This window comes from Labrus mixtus, chromosome 12 (genome assembly GCF_963584025.1).
Source record: "Labrus mixtus chromosome 12, fLabMix1.1, whole genome shotgun sequence".
NCBI classification, from domain to species: domain Eukaryota; kingdom Metazoa; phylum Chordata; class Actinopteri; order Labriformes; family Labridae; genus Labrus; species Labrus mixtus.
This window is the reverse complement of record NC_083623.1, coordinates 18057738-18070136: the sequence shown is the minus strand read 5'-3', so window position 1 is coordinate 18070136 and position 12399 is coordinate 18057738. Positions and strand designations below refer to the sequence as shown.

General features: G+C 39.8%; 1 protein-coding gene across 2 annotated transcripts in view; it reads right to left on the bottom strand.

Moving 5' to 3' along the window:
* Positions 1-12399, bottom strand: part of pak5 (p21 protein (Cdc42/Rac)-activated kinase 5) — a 78215-nt gene that overhangs the window by 32683 nt on the left and 33133 nt on the right. Inside the window, exons 2-3 of one of the 2 annotated variants that reach the window (XM_061052420.1) lie at positions 11137-11360; positions 9468-9512 (exon numbers count right to left, since the gene is read on the bottom strand). In XM_061052420.1, the coding sequence (XP_060908403.1) occupies positions 9468-9512; positions 11137-11340 (249 nt within the window). In that variant the 5' untranslated portion in view covers positions 11341-11360. The remainder of the gene's footprint in view (positions 1-9467; positions 9513-11136; positions 11361-12399) is intronic. The other variant, XM_061052421.1, reaches the window with a different exon arrangement.

The window sequence follows — 12399 nt, the reverse complement described above, 5'->3', positions numbered from 1 at the left end:
ATCCATTACAACTTCACACTTTTTAAGTTTACTTCAGTACTCTAAAATCAGTCTTTCCTGCAACCATTCTTGTGTATCAAAATTTCTCAGCCGCAACGCTTACGTTCCTTTTACCTTCATTCTGTAAGGAATGCGAGTTTTCCTATGAATCTGTTTATTGCAAATATCCAGAATGCTCATTCTAATAGGAAGAATGACATTTTAAATATCGTAAACTGTTGAGCCAATTCACATGTGCAAAACTGATGTCATTTGTCCTTGGGAAAATTATGTTGATTTGTCTGTTTGTATATTTTAAATACGTACTTTGACTAAAACTGTGCCTGTAAACTCCTTTGTCTGATGGTAACACAAACCGTGACATCTTAGCCTTTCTTCATTTCAAAATATGGAGACTCATGAAAAAATTTGACTTTTCTGCATGAATTACAGAAAAAAACAAAAAAACAGAATATGGATTTCATGTTAACTGACATCGAAAATTTAAGGACATAATTTTCACAAAATAAGTAATATATACATTTGAACTCCCCTAGAGCTTTTCCATGATTTTATGTTACAACAGCAAGTTTCAATGTAATGTATTGGGGTTATATAGAATTTAAAAACAGAAATAAGTTAGTAACTTTGAAAGTGGAGGGCGTCACTACATGGTGTGCCAATTATTAACAAATACAGTATGAGAAGCTTATAGTGCTTTGCTGTGATCTAAGATAAGGTGCTACCTACTGCCTCCAGGTTAACTTGTGCCTCAAACACAGATCCTTTTTGGAATGCCCTTGTTTGTTAATTGAGGATTAAAACTTCTACCTCAACTCAGGGTTGAGACTTCTAAATGTGGAGAAGCACAAGGGGAGTAAATACTAATGTAAGGCCCTGTAGAACACACTCAACATATTTAAATAATAGCTGCAGGCAATATACGTTACAAATCAGAGCGCATTTAGTTGCTTTCTTCTTCCCATATGATGTAATATTCTCAGGGCTGCTATATAATGGCTTTGACAGCACAGGGATGTTCAGCTACCTAAAATATCACCAAGCTCTCTCCACCTACACTACTTACAGCACATGTAACCCACAGCTCAATGCAAGAAGTTCAGGCATGCACTCTGGAGGCTTTCAGAAGGCATATTGGGTAATGTATGAAATGAAAAATACAAGAAGAGGAAGAGAAGGCAGGCTGCAGAGAAGAAGACAAATCCAAATGTAAATGTGATTACTGTAAATCTCAGTGTTTGTTTTTCTAGGGTTAGACTTTACCTCCAAGTTTTAATCACAAAACAAAATCTTGCACATATCTAAAAGACCTGCATCAGCTTTAAACCAAAGAACAGGTTTAAACGTAAATCAGTGATGCCCACAGCATGGCATACTCTCACTCTTTTCTGAAGAATCTGAAGCAGATACACCAAACAACCTCCTGACTGAACCACCAATTTAGAATAGTCCTCTTTAAAGCCACCTTCTTTGACCTTCACGTAAAAATCTAAAAACTGTTGATTTTACTTTGAACAAGTACCCTTCAGTGCCTTGCATAAGTATTCAAACCCCTGTACTTTTCCATATTTTGAAGATACAACTGCAAACTACAATGGATTCTATTGAGGTTGTTTGTAAAGGGCCAACACCGAAAGCACAGCATGTTTTGTCTTCTCTTGTTTGTTAATCAACCAGTAAAATACCTACAGTAGTAAGTGTATTTGAATTCCAGGTTGTGACACTGTAATATGTTAAATTCCTTGGGGGGTGAATATGCCAGGTACTTTAAATGCATACAGCCTACTTTAATAGTCTTGTACCCATTCTGTCTTAAAGGGCCTATATTATGCTTTTTCTGGTTTTATATGCTCTTGTGTTTTCCAAGTGTCCTGTGCATGTTTAGGCACATCTATGTGCAAAAATTCAAAGTCCGCGGAAAAGCGGCTTCTCCTACGTCCTCCTGTTAGCTGTAGCATTAGCCACATGTAACGCTCGGTTCTAGCCCCCCTCCATAAAAATTTGTCAGTCCGACGTCATTGTCAGTGTGATATCACTGATCTAAGCCCATTGGCTCGTTGTGGCAAGCCCAGCAGCTCATGTTGGACGCCCATTAACTTCTGTAGCACGCCCACGATATGCCGTAGCCTGCGGTAGCACAGTAGTGCTAAGGTGCTAATGTTTATGCTCCCCTCGGACGGAGCCAGTGGCTGCATTCCCAATATGGTAAAAGAGGCGGGACATTTCCGAGAACTGTGCTGAGCGACTGACCAATTACGACAGAGCGGATCGGCAGACCAATCAGAGCAGACTTGGCCCACGTGGGGTCTAACAGTGTGGGCTCAGCAGAGTGTAGCTGACGGACTCAGAGCAGAGAGGGAGCAAGGAGGAGCAGTACATGAAAACAGACACTTTTTTCAGACTTTAGCTATTGTGAACGTACAAAAGTAGGTACATAGATTAAATATACGAACCCCAAAAATGGCATAATATGGGCTCTTTAAACGTTAATCTTGTTTGTCCCATTTTGTTACAGCTGCCTTCAAACATCTCAATTTCTCATTACACATATCTGATTACCTTGTTTCTAACCCGTGTAACCTGCAAAGCCATTAAACGTCTATCACATTAACCTCCAATATCATGAAGCCGTACAGTAAGTGTGACAAAGATTAAATCAGCTAATGAATGGTAATATAAAGTTTATATGCTGAGAAAGACAGAGGAATTCAAATATAAGGATACACAGGGTGATTTCACTTAAAGGAGTGTGTTAAGAGGGGGGCTTTAAAGAGAAATATCTACCTTACATATGATGCACACATATTATTCCCATGTTCAATCAAAGTTCATGCATTATCTGTAAATGTGGAAACCTCTCTTCTTTAGCTACTGCAGAATAAAGATGAATCAGCTTTAAGTTGGTCTCCAAATTCTTGTGGGCTATTTTGTCTCTTCTTTAACCGGCTTTCAGATGCTGATGTCCATGTCATGAAGGCTGCTTGATAAAACACGGATCAAGAAAAGAGTTTAAATTTCTTTCTAATAAAACATGTGTTTGGGTAAAAGTAGAAATGAAATTAAGCTCAGTGGAAATTCAATCAGAAAGACTGACAATCTCATACTCTCAGATTGACCTTCTTTTTTTACTCTCTTATTTAAACCAATCACATTTCTCCACGACCTCGATAAATCAATCACCTTATCACTGTCATAGTTTCTAAATGTTCCTCTCTGGTGCTGTCACATGTCATTTAAACCAAATTGATGTGACCCTCCTCCATCACATTTCCCTCCAGTCCTCATCCCTTTCAGCATCCAGTGCAATCTTAGCCTGCGGCTCATAACATCCATCAGGATCCTCGGCCTTCACCCTAGCAACACCAGCAGTTTCAAGTAGCCAACAGGGGAAATATTATTTGCAAAAAGGCATCAATGTCCTTTTAATGAATACATCCTGATGGTGTTTGATGCCGAAGACTAAACTATTTCCTTCTTATAGTATCATGGGAATAAGTTACTTATCACTTTTTCAGTCTCCTTCATTGACTATACAGTATACAAGAAGAGAGCGCCATGATGACGCCATCATTTACTTTGGCATCTCAGGCCAGGTGTTCCAGTGGAGAAAAACTGAGCTATCAGAAAGATCTCAACATGTTTTATGTAACAACTTGCTCTCTTAGTCCAAGGCTGTTAGGCACGGGGTTCCACAGGGGTCTGTACTGGGTCCATTGTTGTTTTCGCTCTACCTGTTGCCACTGGATTAGATGTTGCGTTTGTTTGGCATTGCTTTTCACTGTTATGCAGATGATTTGCAGCTGTATATGCCAGTAGCCCTAGGAAGTGGGTCTGATACAGTTTAACTTGAGGGCTGTCTAGTGGCTGTTAGGAGCTGATGATAAACACATTTCTTGCAACTTAACTAAGCTAAGATAGAAATTATGGTTGTCAGGCCTGCAAGACTGAGTCATGTATTCAATCATTTAATTAGTCTCTAGATGACTGTGTTATTCATTGCAGAGACAGAGTTACGAATCTTGGTGCACTTTTTGATCAGACACTTTCGTTTGATCTATATACTGTATAAAGGAGGGGACTAGAGATGCCCTTTTTCCCCTCAGGCAAATCTCCAAGATCAGATCAATCCCGTCGTTTAAGGATTTTGATCTCCTTATTCATGCCTTTGTGTCATCTAGGTTAGATTACTGTAATGTTCTACTGTCAGGTCTGCCAAAAAAGTGTTCAAAAGTTTTCGGGGTCTTCAGATGGCTCAGGATGCAGCAACTCGTGTTCTGACTGGAGCGTGTAAATATGACCATATCACCATATATGGCCTCTCTTCATTCGCTTATCATCCAGGTGAGAGCTGACTTTAAGGTGCTGCTGCAAACTTATAAAATTGTAAATGGCAATGCATCAGCATATCTGACTGACCTGGTGACCCTGTATGTGCCTGCACAGACTCTGCGTTCCCAGGGGACTGGTCTTGTTAGTGCCCCAAAGGTAAAAAAAAAAAAAAGAAGACTTTTTCATTCAGTTAAATTACATTCTGTGCTCAACTTTATGGAACAGTTTACCACATTACAACAACATGCTTGCCACATTAGGCAAGCATGTTCTGTTGAGGTGTTGAAAGCAAAGCTAAAGACCCACTTGTTTACTGTTGTGTATGATGAGTTGTCTGTATGTTTTTACGTTGTTTGAAATGTTTTTAAATTGTCTTTTTAATTAGCTATGTGCAGCACTTTGATTGAAAGAGCTATATAAATCAAAGTATTATTATCATTATAATTATTATCATTATGACGTTGATAAATTGCAGATTTGAAGACTTAAGTTCAGGAACAGAAAGTTTAAATATTTGGATGAGTTTTTGGATAAACAATGCAATGTCTCAAAACTGAATGAAAGGTTGCTGTACTTGTGACCTACCAAGCTCATGTAGCCACACCTTTAGCACTGTTGTCGTCAATTATTCTCTAAATTGGAACATAATCCACACTATGAACATCATGCTGTGTTGAACAAGACTAGAAAATATAACTAGAGACCATAAACATGTTTGTAAAATGTTAGCTAAGATAAAAAATCAACTAAAAAGCATGGCAATCTTCCTATCTGAGTCCAAATAGTATGTCTTTTTACATTTGACCATCACAGACACTCCTTTACAGTCAGACCACAATCAGTTTGTCAGATCACAGGTTTATACATTTTAACATTGGCATCACTTTCAGAACAAATATGCAATGTCTACCCTTTTTTATATAGTCCATGGTCTCCATACAATTTAGTCTCTTCTGCTCCAACTTATATTTCTTATTTACCTTTCTAACTCTTGAAGCAAAACACAGAATTTCATACCTGTTCAAGTAAGTTTTGGCAGTAACTGACCACTCAGCATATCATGTTTTTCTGTCTGACTTCTGAAATGAAGTACACAATACAAAGTTTACTGCTGTTGCTTAATAGAATCCCTTTATTGCTAACCAAAAGATGCATCTTCCTGCTTTTTCTTGAACATTTCAATTCACACAACTCTCATATTACTGTTGATTGTAGCCAGGATGTTGTTGAGGTTGCTTTTGCACCAAAGCCTGCTGATACGTGATTGGTCAATACTACTAAGGCTACAAATGGAAATCAGAACACTTCTGATAGTAAACTGCAGACCCCCAGGTTAAGATTTTACATGTTTCTATGGAATCAGAGATTTTTACAGTTTAGACCTGGTCTCTCTAGTCTTTCTTATTGCAGAATATATTTTGTAGGAAATGATCTGATAAAAAAAAAGAAAGCCCCAGAAGCTATTCAAATAACATACATAGGCAGAGGAAAGTTGAACCCTGTAAAGGTAAGTTAAAAAAAGGTTAATTAGAAGCAGGAAATAACGCTCTAACATAATAATGATTAAAGAATCAGCTGCCACTAAACTCCTTCCTTTTACAACTGTGGCCTTTCCTACAAGGCTATTATTTATCTCATTTACAAGCATGCAGTCATCTAATTCTGGCTCAAGGCAGAGGAAACATGAGAAAACATGAACACACTGACCACATTAGCCAGCACGCATTAACACATGCAAGCACACTCACACAAACTGTGCATATGCGTACAAATCAACAAACACACACACAAACACCATCATGGTAAATTACCTCCACGGCTCCATAGGAGTCGGCAATTTGAGAGTGTGAAAGTCAAGGTGCAACATGAGACTGCCATTAATAATAGCCACGGCACTGCCCCTGCTGCTGCCAATGAATGCAACACATTAACACACATGTAATCTCCAGTCACACGTACACAATTCAACCATCAACACGTCAACATCAATAAATGCAACATAAATATGCTGCTTTATGCAGAAGTAGCTACAGAGCACTCACTCGTGCACCAAACACACACACACACACACACAGACAAACACGCAAAACACACACACATGTACATACACTTTAGATTGTCAGAGTGCAAAAGAAGCTCTAAGAGCACAATGTTTAAAACATGGAAATGCTGTTAGGGCATGGTGTCAGCCTATACTTCTGGATTAGCATGTGTGCTGAGGGCTGCTGGTAGAAAAGGGGGGGGGGGGGGGGGGGCAAGCAAGGGGGAGAGAAAGAGATGAGAGCCAAGGCTTTGAGCAATACTAATGCTCAGCTGAGATGAGCGCTCTGACAACAAGGCTACAAGCCTCGTGAATAAACGATGAGCGCACAAGCCAGAGGGCAGAGGTAGTAGTTATTTCAGCATGGAAGCCACATCGACCTCTCACTACTGTTCAACCTGCGGACACGCACACAGGCAAAATTGCACAACGTTGACCTTTTACTGTACTCTGTCCCTCTGCTTTGTTTGATGAGGAAAGTACTGGTGGTCTGCCAGACTGGAGGCTGCTGCATCCTATGCCATGCATCACACACACACACACACACACACACACACACACACACACACACACACACACACACACACACACACACACACACACACACACACACACACACACACACACACACACACACACACACACACACACACACACACACACACACACACACACACACACACACACACACACAAACATGTGTGTGTAGCCAGATCACGGGACTCTGCCAGAGGAAGACATATGTCAATCAAATGTCATGGATACCAGGGGTAGGAGTATATCAGTCTATGTCTGGGACACTATAAATAACCCCAGCCCACCTTTGGAGTCAGGGTCACACATACACAGTCACACACACACAAAATCTGATAGATAATCTTATTTGTTTTTAGTATCAAGTTACAGATTTAGACTAAAATCATGTCCTCAATTTTCATTCTCACTATATTAGAGCAAAAAAAGATGGTTCCCTTCATTTGCCTTCTCGAACTAGAAAACTCACACATGACCGGCACACAAATGTGCTTGTTTGTATTCTCTGCCTGCACACTGACACGAGTGAGAGCAATGCATAATCCTTTGGATTTGACGTGGGAGTGAAGTGACCTAAGAAACTTCAGAGAGACATCAAACTTTCCACTGAGTCTCTGATCAGCTTTTTTATTTGAATAGAAGAGTGAAACCAGAACTGCATTCACACAGGCTTTCTTTTCCCTCTGGGGGAGGCTGGGGAATTGTACATTCACAAGCTCATCAATGATTAGAATTCAGTCAGGAAGTTAAATGTCTGTTATTCCCATCTCCCTAAACCAGTAGCAAATTTCAGTCTTCAGTCAATTCAGACAGCATGTTGTTCCTCTTTTGTTTTAAAGACTTTATTTTACTGATGATTAATTTCAGCAAAATGGTCACTTGGTTATCCCTTTGAATAAAATATACCTCCTGATATGTGACACTGGCTAAAAAGTTCCCTCAAACTCTAACTTTAGTTTTGAGGAGCATAACAAACATTTATTATCGTCTCTGGCACTATTAGCACTTTAAATATTGAGCTATAACATTTTTAGAAGAAATTAGCATATCTTAATAAAGTTTGTTAATTTAAAGGGTGTTTGCAATCACATTGTTACTTTTGTAGTGCTCAGAAACGGCCAAAACAGCAGGAGGAAAGAGGAGACTTCAGGAAGAACTAGCAGAAAAATCTGAATTTTACCATCAAAACTTACTTTGCACCTGCAACTCAAAACCCCAAATCCTGACTCAAGTCATTTGTTTAGTCTTTAGTCAAAGTTTTTTAATTAACAAATTACCTTTTATGTCCACAACAATCAGGCAAGGATATGCAACAAGATAGAGGTTCTATTATTGGACTATTTATCGCCATTTAGTTGGATATTTAAGAAAAGTGATACATTGGAACCTTAATTACTTTGGCAGTTTTAAAGGCCTGTATACTTCAAAAAAGTTGTATTTGTTTACTTATTCCTGTGTCAGTTCACATGGACCTAAGATGAAGATTAAAATAGCCAAAGATTGACTATAGCACTTTATATAGACAAAATGTAACAAAATACTAAATGACCAAATGTCATGAATCTCTGCATGTAAACTGTAAAAATTCAGTTATAACCCCACCTTTGACTTTTTGTCAGTTCTACCTGTCTTTGGAAAAATCTTTATAAATAAAATTCAGTATCACAATTACATTCCCTGAAAACTGCGAAACTGGCACTATGACACTAAACAGTATAATATTGCATTTCTTGACCCCTTAACTAATAACTTAGCATTATTCCATACAAGATTCAAGATGTTTTACATTTATAAGTGCTAATTGGCATATTTATGTGGTTAGCAGGAGAGGAGAGGCGAGAGGAGAGGAGAGGAGAGGAGAGGAGAGGAGAGAGGAGAGGAGAGGAGAGGAGAGGAGAGGAGAGGAGAGGAGAGGAGAGGGGAGGAGAGAGGAGAGAGGAGAGGAGAGGAGAGGAGAGGGGAGGGGAGAGGAGAGGGGAGGAGAGAGGAGAGAGGAGAGAGGAGAGAGGAGAGGAGAGGAGAGGAGAGGAGAGGAGAGGAGAGGAGAGGAGAGGGGAGGAGAGGAGATTCAGATCAAGGCGTGGACTGTAAAAAGGTTTTTGCTAACACATGCAAACCCTTTATGACCCGTTTCTACTAAGTGAAGGGCCTACGGTAGAGCAAAATCAGCTGTCATGGCAACATGCACTTCACATCTCAGCACCCATCATCATCAACATAATCATGATTATCACCATCATTATCAATGGCGCTCCATAGCAAGAGGGAGAAATCAAGAAACATGCTGCTACGGTTAGTCTCCTCATTTCTTGGAGAACATGCGAATGGAAGAAGAGGAGAGATGAGGCCTACAGAAGACTTTGGCAGAAAAATGTAGTTATGTCATGTGTGTGAAGTCATTCTCAGTGTTCCCCCCTGCTCCTGCTGACACACCACCTCCACCTGAATGCATGGAAGCAGGCAACGGAGAGGAGATGTGGAAACAAAACAGCGGAGTTGACTGACCAAAGGAAAATAAAAAAGGAAGGGGGTGTTAAAAACAGAAGGGAAGAAGAAGTCATACTTTGGGCAACGGCGTTTCAGATGACCGGACTTTCTTGGGAGATATCTGTGAAGAGAGCAAGAGAATTAATTTCTTGTTTCCCCCTCTTCAGAGATATCTCCTGCGGCATATTGCTGTTCTCTCCTACTTGTGTGAATGTCTGAACATGTATGTGTGTCATTGGATCTTATGTGACTAAAGTATAAGTAAGCCTTGTGATTAATGAACACTGTGCTTTCCTTTTAGTCTGAAATGCAACAAAGTGCTGCAGTGATCTGTGTCAACTTTCAACACAAAAGACTAGAAAATAGTTGTCATTTGTGTGTCATCAAAGTCAACAAAAATGGTGTACGCATGTGTTGTAACACACACAAGATTTAAAAACTGAAGGGCAGTGGGTCACACATGCAGTATGATGGGACCACAGACAATGCAAGAGAAAAAACATCATGTTTTAAGAAGTGCCCCGTAAAAGACCCACGAGGCACATTAAAACCTCAAATACCTCCAGTATGGAAGAAAAGGGCCTAACATGTAACATATGCTCCGCTACAACCCAGAGAAAGGTGCAGAGAAGTATTAAGGAGCCTTTTATCTCACAGTTTGGTGTGTATGAATCAGTAACAGCCCTCTTTCAGTCGACTCAATGTGTCAAGGTGTGATTATGTTGAGAAGAACTGATGAACAACAACACATCAGAGGAGACACTCAGAAGTTTGGGAGACAAGAGGAGACACACGATCACAGTCACAGAGGGGGTCAGAATGAAAAACAAATACCAGTTTGCTGTGCGGTTTTTGTGACATAAGTTAAATAAAGTTTTGTCTTTGAAGCTGCATTAAGCTATTTTTTGACCAGCAGGGAGCAGACAGATGATACGTTTATCAAATGCTAAAGCTGAACCACATGTCGTTTCACTGAAGTCATGTCATATGTTGTGAACGTGAAAATGACTGGATGTTCACTATCATTAATACGTTCAGTTGTTCGATCAATCAAGACGTGGGAAAACGAAAACAAACAAGTCGTCACATCATTATATTTGATTCACAAACACATCAGAACAACATTCTAAAGATATTTTCACCTCCCTTCATTAGTACCGCGGACATCAGACTAAAAAATTGCTCAATCAAATTCACTAAATGAATGACCTTGGTCAGCTTGTCATGTGGGGGCCAGACAGCGCTCTGCAATGTTTCCAATAAATGGAATAATGACTGCAGTACCCAGTTTAACCACTAGGTGTCAAAGTTACATATTACTCCTTTAGGACACCAAAGCTAATGGTGATACAGTGACAGTGTTAAAAAATGGCTTAATGCAGGTTGAAAGCAATACAATTTATAATATTTTAGAATTAATGTCTTTGGCAAATGCAGTTGGAATAGTGTGAAGTGGCCAGATGGCACTGGAGAATGATCTACAACAGATTAGACAACAGAGGGTAACAAGTAGAGGCTTGAGTGGTGAGATATACTGAAGAAAAAGACAGATATGCAAAGTGAGAAGATCAAGAACAAACAAGAAAGGGATTGCTTTTTATAACAGTGTTGGAGGAGAAAATAATTCAGACATGAAGATAAAGAGAGACGGAGCGAGAGAGTCACAACGAAGCAAGAAAGGCAATAAGACTGAAATGATAACGATGTTCCGCCAGTTTGACGCCCTCTGTCCATTCACACCCTACCTTCATTGGTGCCAGCTGGATGGGGGTGATGTAGGAGGGGTCCACCATGGGTTTAGGTCTGTTGGCAGTGTCCGCCAGGAGGCTCTGCCATTGCTGTGGAAGCCCTGTGAACTTCTGCTCCCGCGGGTCGAAGCCCGTGTGGACCCGGTGCTCAAAGTTAGACGGAGCTGAGATCTCCAGCCGTTTCTTCTTTTTCCCAAACATGCTGGAAAACCCTGGCAAACCTGGAAAAACAAAGAGAACACATTAAGAATCATATTTTAACTGCAGCACTGATTAATAACCTTTAAAGCAATAAGTACAGATGCAACCTATTACTTTACACCTTCTGTAACTTGGACTATAAGGGGTGGCTGTAGCTCAGTTGGTAGAGTCGTCGCCCCTCAACCGGAAGGTCGAGGGCTTGATCCCCAGCTGAGTAACATGTCCGATGTGTCCCTGGGCAAGACACTTGACCCCACATTGCTCCCGCTGCTTCTGTGGCAGTGTATGAATGGATTAGTACTTACTCTCTGATGTACGTCGCTTTGGATAAAAGCGTCCGCTAAGTGTTGCATAGGTATTCTTCCTCAATCAGTGCTCCTGTTTTATTTCATGACCATAACAAAGATCTCGTTGGATTGGAGAAGTAATTTTGCATTGAATCTGCACTTTTCCTCTGAAAATACTATACTATATAAAGCACATTATATACATTTTGTTGCACACATCGGCGCTCAAGCACATGCTTATCAAAGTTTTGACATTTAATTAGCATGAATTCTTCAAGGCTACTTAAGGGTGCCATTTAGTTACAGAGACAAAAAAATGTCAAGCACAACCTTTATTAAGCCTTACTGAATGTCATTCCAACAGTGATGTGCTCAGTTTTTCATGAGAAGTGAACACAGACTGCATTCAAAACTCACACCATTTTAAAATTGTGGTTCTTAACCCTTTGTTTCTTGAAGTCACCAACATCGATTTGAGTATTGTTTTCATTACAATCTTTACCTTGGAATTAGCTTAACACTTTTCATTTAAATATCCTTACAAAATAGTCTTAAACACACCAGTTCTTACCAGAAGACCTATTTATAATTATCCAGTTAGTGTGTTATCATTATTTGACTTAATATGTGCACCTCAGAGCAGACCCCTTGACTTGAAGAGAGACTGATCATGTGCAGAAAAACTTGAAGTTGTCTAAATGTGGCTCAGAATACAACAGACAACTATTAAAAACCAACCAATAACAAGGGATAGAAACTGAATCCTTAAGGT